The 16958-nt window shown below is 42.3% G+C and overlaps 1 protein-coding gene across 2 annotated transcripts; it reads right to left on the bottom strand.

The window, feature by feature from the left end:
- Window positions 1–1158: 1158 nt before the first annotated feature.
- Window positions 1159–16564, bottom strand: LOC135523395 (G-protein coupled receptor family C group 5 member C-like). 2 transcript variants are annotated; one of them, XM_064950036.1, is made up of 5 exons: window positions 16221–16564; window positions 9889–10966; window positions 5607–5707; window positions 5266–5388; window positions 1159–2445 (listed from the first exon to the last, which is right to left on the bottom strand). In XM_064950036.1, exons 2-5 carry the CDS (start codon window positions 10949–10951, stop codon window positions 2413–2415), a joined length of 1320 nt encoding a protein of 439 aa, XP_064806108.1. In that variant the 5' UTR covers window positions 10952–10966; window positions 16221–16564; the 3' UTR covers window positions 1159–2412. The 2 variants fall into 2 exon arrangements, with proteins under 2 accessions (XP_064806108.1, XP_064806109.1); XM_064950037.1 differs by having other exon boundaries at window positions 5266–5385.
- Between the last annotated feature and the right edge of the window lie 394 nt (window positions 16565–16958).

Below are 16958 nucleotides of genomic sequence, written 5' to 3'. Positions count from 1 at the left end.
GAGTAGAGAGAGGTAGAGAGAGGTAGAGGAAGAGGTAGAGAGAGGTAGAGAGAGGTAGAGGTAGAGAGAGGTAGAGAGAGAGAGTTAGTGTTCTGGTGGCTCTGTTATAGTGTGAGGTCCATTCAATCCCTTAGAGGGCAAGGTAAGTGTCAATAAATACACAGCCAGTCTGAGTGATCACCTTTAATCTATGGTGAATCATTTCTATCCAGATGGGAGTGTTCTCTTCCAGGATGACAATGCCCCCATTCCCAGGGAACGAGTGGTCAATGAATGTTTTGATGAGCACGAAGATGATGTAAACCATATGCCATGGACGTCTCAGCCACCAGATCTCAACCCAATTGAACACTAATTGAACACGTTTTATTAGGTATTTAGTATTAGGTATTAACATTATTTGGTAATAACAGTATTAGGTATTAATAGTATTAGGTATTAATAGTATTAGGTATTAATAGTATTAGGTATTAATAGTATCAGGGTAAATAACAGTATTTGGTATTAACAGTATTAGGTATTAATAGTATTTGGTATTAACAGTATTAGGTATTAATAGTATTAGGTATTAATAGTATCAGGGTAAATAACAGTATTAGGTATTAATAGTATTAGGTATTAATAGTATTAGGTATTAATAGTATTATGTATTAATAGTATTATGTATTAATAGTATCAGGGTAAATAACAGTATTAGGTATTAATAGTATTAGGTATTAATAGTATTAGGTATTAATAGTATTTGGTATTAACAGTATTAGGTATTAATAGTATCAGGGTAAATAACAGTATTAGGTATTAATAGTATTAGGTATTAATAGTATTAGGTATTAATAGTATCAGGGTAAATAACAGTATTTGGTATTAATAGTATTAGGTATTAATAGTATCAGGGTAAATAACAGTATTTGGTATTAATAGTATTAGGTATTAACATTATTTGGTAATAACAGTATTAGGTATTAACATTATTTGGTAATAACAGTATTAGGTATTAATAGTATTAGGTATTAATAGTATTAGGTATTAATAGTATTAGGTATTAATAGTATCAGGGTAAATAACAGTATTAGGTATTAACAGTATTAGGTATTAACAGTATTAGGGTAAATAACAGTATTAGGTATAATATTGATTTATTATGACAGATTCTCTGGACTGTATGTACTTCACCATTAAATGTTTATTTAGATTTTCATTTTTCTTTCAGACATCAATGGCTGTTGATACAGTTTATTTCAACCAATCAATTCACTCACGGTTGCTTTACAACATCAACATCATATTAATTTGAACATTCAGGATTTCATTTACAGGTGTTGGCTCAAAACTGATTACAAGAAAAGTAATAGCTATGTCTTAAATATCATATTTCCAAATTCATACAACAATTCATACAACAAGTGATTCCGTACATATGTAGTGATAAGCCATTCATTGGCATGGCATTACCATTAGGTCATTCAACAATCTTTAGCCACAAATTGAAATAGCAATTTTAACTTTCTGGAAGTGATACCCATTCACAAGCCAGGCACTAAACATTGACATAATAATATCGACACTTACTTCAATTGAAAGCTCGAAAGTGCACGCTTTCTGTATGCTAAACCTATACATGAGTGCATTAGTGTTAGGTAGCTATCCCCAGTGACAGAAGAGACCTTTTCCAAGATTCCATGGAACCACAGAGGGTGTTCCAGGTATGGAATGTTCCACTGTTAAGGGGTTCCTCTTCTGAGAACACTGGGATGACAGGTTTATCCCATCACACCAGTTGCCCCCCTCGCTTGACTGATCCTGTTGTTGGCTGCACTTCCACGTGACTACTGTGTATGTGACTATTGTGTGTGTGTGTGTGTGTGTGTGTGTGTATGTATATCTATCTTTGTAGCCTAAATACACCCCCACATGCTAAGAGAGAGTGAGACTAGTATTCCATGCTGTTAGCATGCTCACATTTCATCTGTCACAGGGTGTCCAGCGGAGAGCTCAGCTCATAGTCAGAGGTGACCTCTGCAAAAGGTATTGTTCTCTCCCAACGCCATGGGCTTCTGCTCTCTGTGGGTTGCTTTGACTTCTGTCAGACAGACAGACGGGGAAGGGACTGGAACAGGGGCAGACAGACCTGTAGGACACTGTCCATCTATCGATAGAGGGTTATGTCGTACCCAGGACTGTCCAATCTTTAGGGGTTTTACAAAGGGCAAACTGTTTGTGTCGTTCACCTAAAACATCACCTCTTGAGTCTGATAGGCTGATAGGTCAGAGTTCAAGTTGGCCTCATTGTGATGGGTCCCGTTAAAACCAGCTCATATCAAGGATGCAATGGACAACAGCAAAATAGAGTCAACATGAGGAAACTGTAGCAATAAATATGTCTTGAGGAGAGAGGTGTGAAGTCGTCTGTGTTCACCACTGGGATGTCTTCTGCTGTCCATTCCCCTGAAAACAGAAACAGATGGAGAGATATTGTTAAAAAACAGATATAAATAGGCATAGTGTAATGACAGTGCTGGGGGAAAACAGATATAAATAGGCATAGTGTAATGACAGTGCTGGGGAAAACAGATATAAATAGGCATAGTGTAATGACAGTGCTGGGGGAAAACAGATATAAATAGGCATAGTGTAATGACAGTGCTGGGGGAAAACAGATATAAATAGGCATAGTGTAATGACAGTGCTGGGGAAAACAGATATAAATAGGCATAGTGTAATGACAGTGCTGGGGAAAACAGATATAAATAGGCATAGTGTAATGACAGTGCTGGGGAAAACAGATATAAATAGGCATAGTGTAATGACAGTGCTGGGGAAAACAGATATAAATAGGCATAGTGTAATGACAGTGCTGGGGAAAACAGATATAAAGAGGCATAGTGTAATGACAGTGCTGGGGAAAACAGATATAAATAGGCATAGTGTAATGACAGTGCTGGGGAAAACAGATATAAATAGGCATAGTGTAATGACAGTGCTGGGGGAAAACAGATATAAATAGGCATAGTGTAATGACAGTGAGGGGGGGAAAACAGATATAAATAGGCATAGTGTAATGACAGTGCTGGGGAAAACAGATATAAATAGGCATAGTGTAATGACAGTGCTGGGGGAAAACTGATAGAAATAGGCATAGTGTAATGACAGTGCTGGGGAAAACAGATATAAATAGGCATAGTGTAATGACAGTGCTGGGGAAAACAGATATAAATAGGCATAGTGTAATGACAGTGATGGGGGGAAAACAGATAGAAATAGGCATAGTGTAATGACAGTGCTGGGGAAAACAGATATAAAGAGGCATAGTGTAATGACAGTGCTGGGGAAAACAGATATAAAGAGGCATAGTGTAATGACAGTGCTGGGGAAAACAGATATAAATAGGCATAGTGTAATGACAGTGATGGGGGGAAAACAGATATAAAGAGGCATAGTGTAATGACAGTGCTGGGGAAAACAGATATAAATAGGCATAGTGTAATGACAGTGATGGGGGGAAAACAGATATAAATAGGCATAGTGTAATGACAGTGCTGGGGAAAACAGATATAAAGAGGCATAGTGTAATGACAGTGCTGGGGAAAACAGATATAAATAGGCATAGTGTAATGACAGTGATGGGGGGAAAACAGATATAAATAGGCATAGTGTAATGACAGTGCTGGGGGAAAACAGATATAAATAGGCATAGTGTAATGACAGTGCTGGGGGAAAACAGATATAAAGAGGCATAGTGTAATGACAGTGCTGGGGAAAACAGATATAAATAGGCATAGTGTAATGACAGTGCTGGGGAAAACAGATATAAATAGGCATAGTGTAATGACAGTGCTGGGGGAAAACAGATATAAATAGGCATAGTGTAATGACAGTGCTGGGGGAAAACAGATATAAATAGGCATAGTGTAATGACAGTGCTGGGGGGAAAACAGATATAAAGAGGCATAGTGTAATGACAGTGCTGGGGGAAAACAGATATAAATAGGCATAGTGTAATGACAGTGCTGGGGGGAAAACAGATATAAATAGGCATAGTGTAATGACAGTGCTGGGGGGAAAACAGATATAAATAGGCATAGTGTAATGACAGTGCTGGGGGGAAAACAGATATAAAGAGGCATAGTGTAATGACAGTGCTGGGGGGAAAACAGATATAAAGAGGCATAGTGTAATGACAGTGCTGGGGGGAAAACAGATATAAAGAGGCATAGTGTAATGACAGTGCTGGGGGGAAAACAGATATAAATAGGCATAGTGTAATGACAGTGCTGGGGGAAAACAGATATAAATAGGCATAGTGTAATGACAGTGCTGGGGGAAAACAGATATAAATAGGCATAGTGTAATGACAGTGCTGGGGAAAACAGATATAAATAGGCATAGTGTAATGACAGTGCTGGGGGAAACAGATATAAATAGGCATAGTGTAATGACAGTGCTGGGGAAAACAGATATAAATAGGCATAGTGTAATGACAGTGCTGGGGAAAACAGATATAAATAGGCATAGTGTAATGACAGTGCTGGGGGAAACTGATAGAAATAGGCAGAGTGTAATGACAGTGCTGGGGGGAAAACAGATATAAAGAGGCATAGTGTAATGACAGTGCTGGGGGAAAACTGAACTGAAAGAAGGTCAAAGGAAAAGCCTTTAACGCCGGGAAAAAGTCAGAGACCCACAGGAAGAATGAAGTGAAAAGAGACGACTGATCCAAAGCAATGAGAGAAACAGATGGATGGACAAAAAACAACAACATATTTCCTGTAGAGATAGAAACCGTCCAATAAGACAAGACGACAGAACAAGACCAGGAAGAAACTTAAGTGACAGGCTTGTCAAGGTGAAACAGAGACCGAGAAGGAATGCATTGTGATTGTGTGTGTTTACTGTATACAGTATCCACCTTTGTAGCCAAAATACCCCCCCCCCCCCCATGCTAAGAGAGTGAGACGAGGACTGTATTTTCCACAGGAGAACGGACAGGGAGAGAGGTGAGGAGAATATGTCAGAGGACAGCGGGTACGAGTTCCAAATGGCACCCTATTCCCTATTTAGTGCACTACTTTTGTCCAGAGCCCCATGGTCAATGGCACCCTATTCCCTATTTAGTGCACTACTTTTGTCCAGAGCCCCATGGTCAATGGCACCCTATTCCCTATTTAGTGCACTACTTTTGTCCAGGGCTCTGGTCAGAAGTAGCACTACGAAGGGAATAGGGTGCCATTTTGGAACGCATCACAGGGTCTTTCTATCTCCACTTACATTGTGGCCCTGCTGGGTCTGTGTGTCTGCTGTCTTGTCGGTGCGACCCGACAGGATACTGCCTCCGCTGTAGGCCACGGAGCTGTTGTTGGTGGAGGCTCGGGGGATGTGAGACATTTCCTGCTGCGACCAGAGATACACAAGGAACACAACATGCTCGTCATGATCCATACGAAAGAGAACGGAAGAATATTTAAACACAATGGATATGAATAAAGATCCCTCTTTCTTTTAATGAAATAATCGAAAAACACAACAACAATAACCTTTGGCAGTGTGTGTGTGTGTCGCGCCCGTACATGTGTGTGTGCATGGACAAACAATTGATGGCCAGTACTCACATTCCCCATTCCCCTGCTGATGAGAGCCAGCTCAGTGGGCTGGTAGACAGAATGGTGGCTCTGACCACTATAGCCGCTGTATGGAGACACAACTTTGGGACCTGCGAGGGAAAACATTCGACAACATTAGATCCCAATCACACACGGAGTGTCTTTCAATGACATAGACTGACCCAGGTGAATCCAGGTGAAAGATATGATCCCTTATTGATGACACTTGTTAAATCCACTTCAAAATCAGTGTAGATGAAGGGGAGGAGACGGGTTGTAGAAGGATTTTTAAGCCTTGAGACAGTTGAGACATGGATTGTGTGGATATGTGTCTTTCAGGGGGTGAATGGACAAGACAAAATATTTAAGTGCCTTTGAACGGGGTATGGTTTTCCACACTCAACAGCTTCCCGTGTGTATCAACAATGGCCCACCACCCAAAGGACGTCCAGCCAACTTGGCAAAACCGTGGTAAGCATTTGGGTCAACATGGGCCAGCATCCCTGTGAACCGCTTTCGACACGTGCAGAGTCCATGACCCCGACGAACTGAGGCTGTTCTGAGGGCAAAAGGGGTTGCAACTCAATATCAGGAAGGCGTTGCTAATGTTTCGCACACTCAGTGTTTATGTCGGGACACTTTCATTACATCATCACGTTTTCAAATCCGAAATCTCAATCAAATCCACGTAGTCAGACATTCACGGGCGCATTCGAGCAGTATCCACTGGGTATTCAGTGTTCCCAAGCAACCAGTCATAGTAGCTTGTTCTATCCAACCATCATGACAAGATCATAAACAGCAGACGCAGGCGCTTACATCTATTATCTCCGCTGTGCAGTCAAATGTGCAGTCCTCTATAAAGGTAGGATGGATAATGCTTGGTTCATGTGAGAGACATTTTTGTTTTCCCCCCAGGTGGAATTTCCTGGTCCTCCCTGTGAAATATCTGCCGACCATGACACTGTTGCCACACCTGGTTTGCTATTGAGACGGTAATGGCACGGTAACGCAAACACAAACAGTGATGTTGGGGCAAGCTGACGAGTGTGTGTTTGTGTGTGTATGTGTCAGTGTTATGTATGCATGGTATACTGGTTAGGTCACTGTTTTGTCCTGGACATCTAAATCCCATTGGGTCACCTGGAATGGAATATATGTGTGTGGGAGAGAGAGAGGATTTGGTTGGTTAAATGTTTACATAAGTCCTCAGGATATACAGAGACAATATATATATTTTTTTTACCTTTATTTAACCAGGCAAGTCAGTTAAGAACAAATTCTTATTTTCAATGACAGCCTAGGAACAGTGGGTTAACTGCCTGTTCAGGGGCAGAACGACAGATTTGTACCTTGTCAGCTCGGGGGTTTGAACTCGCAACCTTCTGGTTACTAGTCCAACGCTCTAACCACTAGGCTACCCTGCCACCCCAATGAAGGACTTTTCTGGTTTCATAGCTCTCTCTCATCAGGACAGATATCCTTCGTTTCTTAGTCTCTCCCAGAAAAGGTTGATTAGTTTTAATAACAAACATAATTTTCCTGTTAATATTTAATAGTTAAATCGCCAAATATGGAAGGGTTATTTTTTGTCAAAACATTCTCTGTTCTCACTTCATTATTAGTTTGATATGGCAACTGATGTGTCAGAGGCCAGATAGCAGAGGGCTCATTATATTTTTGTTCCTTTTATTTTTATCAAACATGATTCTCCACTCAGTATAAACTGACTAAACACTGTATGTGTTCTAATATTGTATTGATATGTTCCCAGACCTTGGGCAACGTGCCTGAACATTTGTACATTGTGGGAAGCAAAATCAAATCAAATCTAACCTGTCTGTCTTGAGACGAATCACCTGGTGCCAGCCGATCTCAACAGACCAGGACATACAGTAGGTTAACCTCAGTCAGGACAGAGCTGCTAACTCATGAGGCGCCATCCACATTAACACGTGCTATTATCCCTCCCTCGCACTCTGACCTAAACCATTGCCTGCATCCCAAATGGCCCTCTATTCCCTATAAAGTGAACTACTTTTGACCAGTGCCTTTGGTCAAATGTAGTGCCCTATATAGGAAACAGGGTGCCGTTTGGTTGTGATGAGGTGAGGCCAGGGCAAGCCGAGGGCAGGTGGAGCAGCATCAAAGAGATGGAGTGGGAGGGGAGGGGAGGGGAGGGGAGAGGAGACACAGTGTCCTGTCTGGCTCTGCTGCAGCCTGCGAGATCAGATTCTGGTCGCCAATAGGATAAAAACCACGTCAGCATATCAAATTCTTTAAGGTATGCAGATTGTACTGTATACTGGATGTGAAATTCAGTACTGTTTCAATGATATTCATTGAGCTTTTCTTATCCATCTCGCAGTTTATTTTCAACTTACTGTTTTGGAAGATATTTTATTTCAGACTCAGGTGTCATTGAGAGAAAAGTACATTGAAATATGAACAAATAAACTGCAGAGCGTGCAGATTGTTACATGTAGACAACAATGTCATTTCATTCACTGACTATCTGACTATACGTACGAAAGCCCCATACCCTCCTGAACCTGCTGACAAGCCCCATACCCTCCTGAACCTGCTGACAAGCCCCATACCCTCCTGAACCTGCTGACAAGCCCCATACCCTCCTGAACCTGCTGACAAGCCCCATACCCTCCTGAACCTGCTGACAAGCCCCATACCTTCCTGAACCTGCTGACAAGCCCCATACCCTCCTGAACCTGCTGACAAGCCCCATACCTTCCTGAACCTGCTGACAAGCCCCATACCCTCCTGAACCTGCTGACAAGCCCCATACCCTCCTGAACCTGCTGACAAGCCCCATACCTTCCTGAACCTGCTGACAAGCCCCATACCCTCCTGAACCTGCTGACAAGCCCCATACCTTCCTGAAACTGCTGACAAGCCCCATACCTTCCTGAACCTGCTGACAAGCCCCATACCTTCCCGAACCTGCTGACAAGCCCCATACCCTCGTGAACCTGCTGACAAGCCCCATACCTTCCTGAACCTGCTGACAAGCCCCATACCCTCCTGAACCTGCTGACAAGCCCCATACCCTCCTGAACCTGCTGACAAGCCCCATACCCTCCTGAACCTGCTGACAAGCCCCATACCCTCCTGAACCTGCTGACAAGCCCCATACCCTCCTGAACCTGCTGACAAGCCACATACCCTCCTGAACCTGCTGAACCTCCCCTTTCTAATGGTTAAGTGTGTTAGATATATTAGATATTTTAGATGTATTAAATGTGTTAGATATTTTAGATATATTAGATGTATGTAATGCGCCAGATATATTAGATATATTAGATATATTAACTGTATGTAATGTGCCAGATATATTAGATGTATTAGATATATTAACTGTATGTAATGTGCCAGATATATTAGATATATTAGATGTATTAGATATATTAACTGTATGTAATGTGCCAGATATATTAGATATATTAGATATATTAGGTATATTAACTGTATGTAATGTGCCAGATATATTAGATATATTAGATATATTAGATATATTAGGTATATTAACTGTATGTAATGTGCCAGATATATTAGATATATTAGATATATTAGACATATTAACTGTATGTAATGTGCCAGATATATTAGATATATTAGATATATTAGATATATTAGATATATTAACTGTATATAATATGCCAGATATATTAGATATATTAGATATATTAGACATATTAACTGTAATGTGCCAGATATATTAGATATATTAGATATATTAGACATATTAACTGTATGTAATGTGCCAGATATATTAGATATATTAGATATATTAACTGTATATAATATGCCAGATATATTAGATATATTAGATATATTAGACATATTAACTGTATGTAATGTGCCAGATATATTAGATATATTAGATATATTAACTGTATATAATATGCCAGATATATTAGATATATTAGATATATTAGACATATTAACTGTATGTAATGTGCCAGATATATTAGATATATTAGATATATTAGATATATTAACTGTATATAATATGCCAGATATATTAGATATATTAGATATATTAGACATATTAACTGTAATGTGCTAGCAAGTGGAGAAAACATCCTGGTATCTAGTGAAGTGTACTTATTAGTGAAGCCAGGTCATTTATGTGGGTCACCAAGAGTGTGTGTGTTTGTGTGTGTGTGCTGTACAGTATGTGTGTGTGTGTGTACACGTTACAGTGTGTGTGTGTGTACGGTACAGTATGTGTGTGTGTATGTGTACGGTACTGTGTGTGTGTGTGGCTACATACCGAAGTTGGGCTCATCCATAGAGAAAGCCTTGTTCTCCATAAACATGCTCTGGGCTCCTTGCTCCCTCAGGATATTCTCATAGCCCACACCTCTGCTCAGGTCCTCTCCGAACCCTGGCGCGCCCCCCTCCTCTTCCCCGGTCAGAGAACATATCTCTGGGATGGTGTAGAGGATCAGGAACACCCAGGCGTTGCTGACCAGGGCGATGGCCAGGGTAGGGTCATCCCAGCTGGGTCTGCCGGTCCTCAGGTTCCCCCAGACGTACATGGTGATCCAGGCCACCCAGATGAACACAGAGAGGAGACCCGTGACGAGGATGAAGGCTCCCTCCTTCCGCCACTGTTTGTATTTCCCGCACAATGTGGGTAAGGAAGCCACTATGACAGCTAGGAGAAGATTCAATACGTAGATCAGCGCCATGACAAAGTCCAGGTTGGCAATGTTACAAGGCACGTCTGTGGCTGTGCCAAGTGCTATCCCTGTAGCGTTGAGTACCATGAGAGGATATCGAACCACAGTGATGATCAGCCACTCCGTGTTGATGACCACCTCCACCAGCCAGAGTCCCAGGGCTCCCAGACACAGCACCGAGGCCCGGGGCCCCCGATCTCCCCTGCGGGCCAGGAGGTTCAGCTTCACACACTGCATGAGAAGACACGCGAAGCACCCGGCGAACAGCACCCCGAAGAGGAAGCGTCGCGAAGCACAGGTGGCGAAGTCTTTCCCTACGATGAAGGCGAAGGTGAGGCAGAAGAGGCCCAGGGTACAGATCAGGAAGCAGGCATGGAGGCCCACGGAGCACATCCTTTTCTTGTCTGTGATAAAGGGCAGGCTGGCCAGGAGGACGATGAAGAGGACGATGGAGACCAGCACGCCGGCCGCCGCCAACGCTTCCAGCACGATGCCCCATACAGCACTGAGGTCACACAGGCTGTAGTACAGGGAGCGTACGTTGGAGCCACACCCACTTGGGGTCACACTGGCAGCCATCGAGACGGGGAAAGACCAGAGAGTGATGACGGTCGGGACTAGGAGATGAAGTCTCTGGAGTGTGTGGTCCATGGAGTTGGACAGCACCTGTTGACACAGAGATAGAAGGAAAGACTCAGTAGGTTGGCATATGAGAAGGTTCTTAAGAGGGAGAAGAGAGAAACCAGTGTTGTTGTCATAAATTAAAGAGTCACTCTTGAAACACCCAAGCAGGTAAACATGAGTCAAGAGCAAACAGAAAACATTATCCTGTAATCAGAATGTAACAGCATATACCCACTTTACACAAACAACCGATGGAAAGATTTGATTTATGTTTAAAATGGCTTAGATGTTAATTTTTACAACTTTTTTCTATGTAAAAATACCAGAGCCTATACCAGAGGTACTAGAGGTATTTCTGAAGCTGGCATTTATCCAAGCCATTTTTGAGAATCATTGATAAGACTTTAAAAACAAATATAGAGTGAGTCCACCGTGTCAGCATGATAACACTTAGGAATGTCAGTTGAGACACTCTTTAACGGTCAGAGGACACAGTATAGTACAGCGCACACACACACACCATATAAATTCACTCACAAGACACCACACATACGATACAAAACATTTGGAACAACTTCTTGATACACATGGGAAACTGTTGAGGGTGAAAACCCAGCAACGTTGCCATTCCTGACACACTCAAACCTGTGTGCCTGGCACCTACTGCCATACCCCGTTCAATGGCACTTAAATCTTTTGTCTACCTTTATTTAACTAGTCAGAACAAATTCTTATTTTCAATGATGGCCTGGGAACAGTGGGTTAACTGCCTGTTCAAGGGCAGAACAACAGATTTGTACCTTGTCAGCTCGGGGGTTTGAACTTGCAAACTTCCGGCTACTAGTCCAACGCTCTAACCACTGGGCTACCCTGTCTTGCCCACTCACATGTACACAATCCATGGTTCAAGCCTTAATAAGGGAACACTAGTCACATGAATAATGTTTAAATAATGTTTACACACCACTTTACTCATCTCATATGAATATACTGTTTTCTATTCTACTGTATTTCAGTCAATGCCACTCTGACATTGCTCGATCCAATAATTTATATATTTCTTAATTGTATTCTTTTACTTTTAGATTAGTGTATATTGTTGTGAATTGTTTTTTTTAGATATTACTGCACTGTTGGAGCTAGGAACACAAGCATTTCGCTACATGCGCAATAACATCTGCTAAATATGTGTATGCGACCAATACAATTTGATTTGATCTATTTGGTTATGAAATGTCTGCTCAGTGTAATGTAATTTCACGGGGACAGAGAGAAATGGCACGGCACAGCATTCAAATAAGTCTGGTCTACTGTAGGGATGCTTATTTTCAAAAAAGTTGGCGGTTGTTTAGATGGGTTTGACAAACTCATCACAATGGCAACTCTTGGTCTTAAAATAGAAGCTTTAAAAAGGCTCATGGCACATAATCTCAAATTCAAGTTATAGTTGGAGCAATGCATGTACACTGAGTGTACAAAACATTAGGAACACGTGCTCTTTCCATGACATGGGCTGACCAGGTGAATCCAGGTGAAAGTTCACCTATTTGATGACACTTGTTAAATACACTTCAATCAGATGAAGGGAAGGGGACAGGTTGAAGAAGGATGTTTAAAAAAGGATCAGACCCTTTTTCTTCAAATTTAGCCTAAAATGACCCAAATCTAACTGCCCGTAGCTCAGGACCTGAAGCAAGGTTGTGCATATTCTTGATGCCATTTTAAAGGAAACACTTTGAAGTTTGTGTAAATGTGAAATTAATGTAGGAGAATATAACACATTAGATCTGGTGAAAGATGAAAACTTTTTTTCCATCATCTTTGAAATACAAGAGAAAGGTCACAATGTATTATTCCATGTTAGACGCAATTTCGATTGTGGCCACTAGATGACAACAGTGTATGTGCAACGTGTTAGACTGATCCAATGACCCATTGCATTTCTGTTCAAAATGTTGTATCAAGTCTGCCCAAATACGCCAAATTTGTTAATTGATACATTTTCAAGTTCAAAATTGTGCACTCTCCTCAAACAATAGCATGGTATTATTTCACTGTAATAGCTACTGTAAATTGGACAGTGCACTTAGATTAACTAGGATTTAAGCTTTCTGCCCATATCAAATATGTCTATGTCCTGGGAAATGTTCTTGTTACTTACAACCTCATGCTAATGAGGGGGGGGGATCATGTAGAGGTTAAAGTGGCCAGTAATTCCAAGTCTATGTATATAGGGCAGCAGCCTCTAAGGTGCAGGGTTGCGTAACCAGGTGGAAGCCGGCTAGTGATGGCCATTTAACAGTCTGATGGCCTTGAGATAGAAGCTGTTTTTCAGTCTCTCGGTCACAGCTTTGAGGCACCTGTACTGACCTCGCCTTCTGGATGATAGAGGGGTCAACAGGTCGTGGTTCGGGTGGTTGATGTCCTTGATGATCTTTTTGGCCTTCCTGTGACATTGGGTGCCATAGGTGTCCTGAAGGGCAGGTAGTGTGCCCCCGATGATGCGTTGGGCAGACCGCACCACCCTCTGGAGAGCCCTGCAGTTGCGGGTGTTGCAGTTGCCGTATGAGGTGGTGATACAGCCCGACAGGATGCTCTCAATTGTGCATCTGTAAAAGTTTGTGAGGATTTTAGGGGCCAAGCCAAATTTCTTCAGCCTCCTGAGGTTGAAAAGGCGCTGTTGCATCTTCTTCACCTCACTGTGCGTGTTGATGAATCATTTAAGATCATCAGTAATGTGTACGCTGAGGAACTCGAAGCTTTCCACCTTCACTGCGGTCCCCTCGATGTGGATAGGGGTGTGCTCCCTCTGCTCTTTCCTGAAGTTCACGATCAGCTCCTTTGTTTTGTTGACGTTGAGAGAGAGAGAGAGGTTATTTTCCTGGCACCACTCTCCCAGGGCCCTCACCTCCTCCCTTGATGGTGTTGTTGTGGTGGCAAATGCTGTTCAGTTTCCTGCCATGAAGCCACTGCTCAGCCGTAAGAAAGACATCCTTCTTTCTGTATTTCCATGTGCCTTAATTCAATAACCCTCGTGTAATACCATTTTCTTGGCAATTCTGCCAATAATGTAACTGAGTTTGTGTTGGGCACTAGGGAGTAAGTAGCAAAACAGGTAGTCAATTGTTTGTGGCGGGAGGAAGTATGGAGAGCCAATTGTTGAGATCTTATCACACGTATAAACACGTACATAGGCATGGACACACACACACACACACACACACACACACACACACACACACACACACACACACACACACACACACACACACACACACACACACACACACACACACACACACACACACACACACACACACACACACACACACAGAGACTAAAAGAGAGTCAAGGTCTCGGTGGCAGTAACCAAACAAAAGCCCATGGATATGTTAACCCAGGGGTTCTCAATGTATGTTAACCCAGGGGTTCTCAATGTATGTTAACCCAGGGGTTCTCAATGTATGTTAACCCAGGGGTTCTCAATGTATGTTAACCCAGGGGTTCTCAATGTATGTTAACCCAGGGGTTCTCAATGTATGTTAACCCAGGGGTTCTCAATGTATGTTAACCCAGGGGTTCTCAATGTATGTTAACCCAGGGGTTCTCAATGTATGTTAACCCAGGGGTTCTCAATGTATGTTAACCCAGGGGTTCTCAATGTATGTTAACCCAGTGGTTCTCAATGTATGTTAACCCAGGGGTTCTCAATGTATGTTAACCCAGGGTTTCTCAATGTATGTTAACCCAGGGGTTCTCAATGTATGTTAACCCAGGGGTTCTCAATGTATGTTAACCCAGGGGTTCTCAATGTATGTTAACCCAGTGGTTCTCAATGTATGTTAACCCAGGGGTTCTCAATGTATGTTAACCCAGTGGTTCTCAATGTATGTTAACCCAGGGTTTCTCAATGTATGTTAACCCAGGGGTTCTCAATGTATGTTAACCCAGGGGTTCTCAATGTATGTTAACCCAGTGGTTCTCAATGTATGTTAACCCAGGGGTTCTCAATGTATGTTAACCCAGTGGTTCTCAATGTATGTTAACCCAGGGGTTCTCAATGTATGTTAACCCAGTGGTTCTCAATGTGGGGACACCGTCTTCATTCTCGATTCGGGGTAAATCGTATCTTATATCTGTGTCCAGTTGCAGGTGGTTCTACACAAAACCAGCGAAACCCCAGAAAGATAGAACGGGAAGCTGTGACAAATCACTCCACAGAATATCACTCTTTCAAACCAATTAAACCAAAAGGAAAATACCCCCCAAAAAATGAAACTTAAAAATGTGAAGCATAGAAATAGTGCACATAGAACAGATTTACCGAATGACAGATTTATAACTCACATTTCTATGTGAATATGGTGGGGTCACCCCAAAAGTTACATATTGCAGTTTAAATTTATGTTTTATTAGATGTTTTTTCTCAATTTGGGGCGGCAGGGTAGCCTAGTGGTTAGAGCGTTGGACTAGTAACCAGCAGGTAGCCTAGTGGTTAGAGCGTTGGACTAGTAACCAGCAGGTAGCCTAGTGGTTAGAGCGTTGGACTAGTAACCAGCAGGTAGCCTAGTTGGTAGAGCGTTGGACTAGTAACCAGCAGGTAGCCTAGTGGTTAGAGCGTTGGACTAGTAACCAGCAGGTAGCCTAGTTGGTAAAGCGTTGGACTAGTAACCAGCAGGTAGCCTAGTTGGTAGAGCGTTGGACTAGTAACCAGCAGGTAGCCTAGTTGGTAGAGCATTGGACTAGTAACCAACAGGTAGCCTAGTGGTTAGAGCGTTGGACTAGTAACCAGCAGGTAGCCTAGTTGGTAAAGCGTTGGACTAGTAACCGGAAGGTTGCAACTTCAAATCTGTCGTTCTGCCCCTGAACAGGCATTTAACCCACTGTTCCTTGGCCGTCATTGACAATAAGAATTTGTTCTTAACTGACTTGCCTAGTTAAATAAAGGTAAAATCTTAAAAAATAACAATATATAACTTCCTGCATAAGGAACCAGCACTACAGAATCGGGCAGAGTAAATAGAATTTGTATTTAGTTTCGGGCAGACTATTCCGTTTTTTTTTGCAAGCTGATTCCTAGCAACGCTAGTGTGTAAATAGCGTTGCTAAAAACAGATACGCGGATCCCTGAGGCTCAATTATAGGCTTTTAACCAACTATTAAATATTTATACTTTTGGGAACACTTTTCAAAAAGTCATAGTCTATGTATTTGGAGTGTCACTATTAGACCGTGCGTCGTCGCTGTACCCCCACTACCTCTTTTCACTGTGAAATGAATCTGTAGAGGACCTTACCTTCGGGTGTCTGATCAGTGTTTTGTTCTTGGTGGTCTTTGATAATGTCGCTCTTCGTTCACCTGTTCTAAGCCACAACGATAGCGCTCAACTTCGTCTCCAGGTAGCCTATCCAGTGGGTTAAAAGGTAATAGCTCTTTTGAAAATGTCACGTATATTCCGTGTCTAGTTGTTTTTAAATGAGCCCTAATGACACTGCACTCACTGCTTTTAGTAAAATGTTGAAATATTGAAATCAGGGTTGGATCTCACAAAACTAGGCGACTAGGTGCTGAAGCCCTGTAGCTGTGATGTGGACAGAGGAGCGATTGGTCCCTGGATAGCGACTGCCTCTCTCTCTCTCTCTCTCTCTCTCTCTCTCTCTCTCTCTCTCTCTCTCTCTCACACTCTCTCTCGCACACACACACACACACGCCTTCTCTCTCTCTCTCTCTCTCTCTCTCTCTCTCTCTCTCTCTCTCTCTCGCACACACACACACACACACGCCTTCTCTCTCTCTCTCTCTCTCTCTCTCTCTCTCTCACACTCTCTCTCGCACACACAAACACACACGCCCTCTCTCTCTCTCTCTCTCTCTCTCTCTCTCTCTCTCTCTCTCTCTCACACTCTCTCTCGCACACACACACACACACACACACACGCCTTCTCTCTCTCTCTCTCTCTCTTGCGCGCACACACACACTATTTTGATGAATAAACTACTAACAGGGTAGGGTTGGAGAACAGTTAGTGTTACT

Source organism: Oncorhynchus masou, chromosome 31 (genome assembly GCF_036934945.1).
Source record: "Oncorhynchus masou masou isolate Uvic2021 chromosome 31, UVic_Omas_1.1, whole genome shotgun sequence".
NCBI classification, from domain to species: domain Eukaryota; kingdom Metazoa; phylum Chordata; class Actinopteri; order Salmoniformes; family Salmonidae; genus Oncorhynchus; species Oncorhynchus masou.
This window is presented reverse-complemented; position numbering and strand designations above follow the sequence as displayed.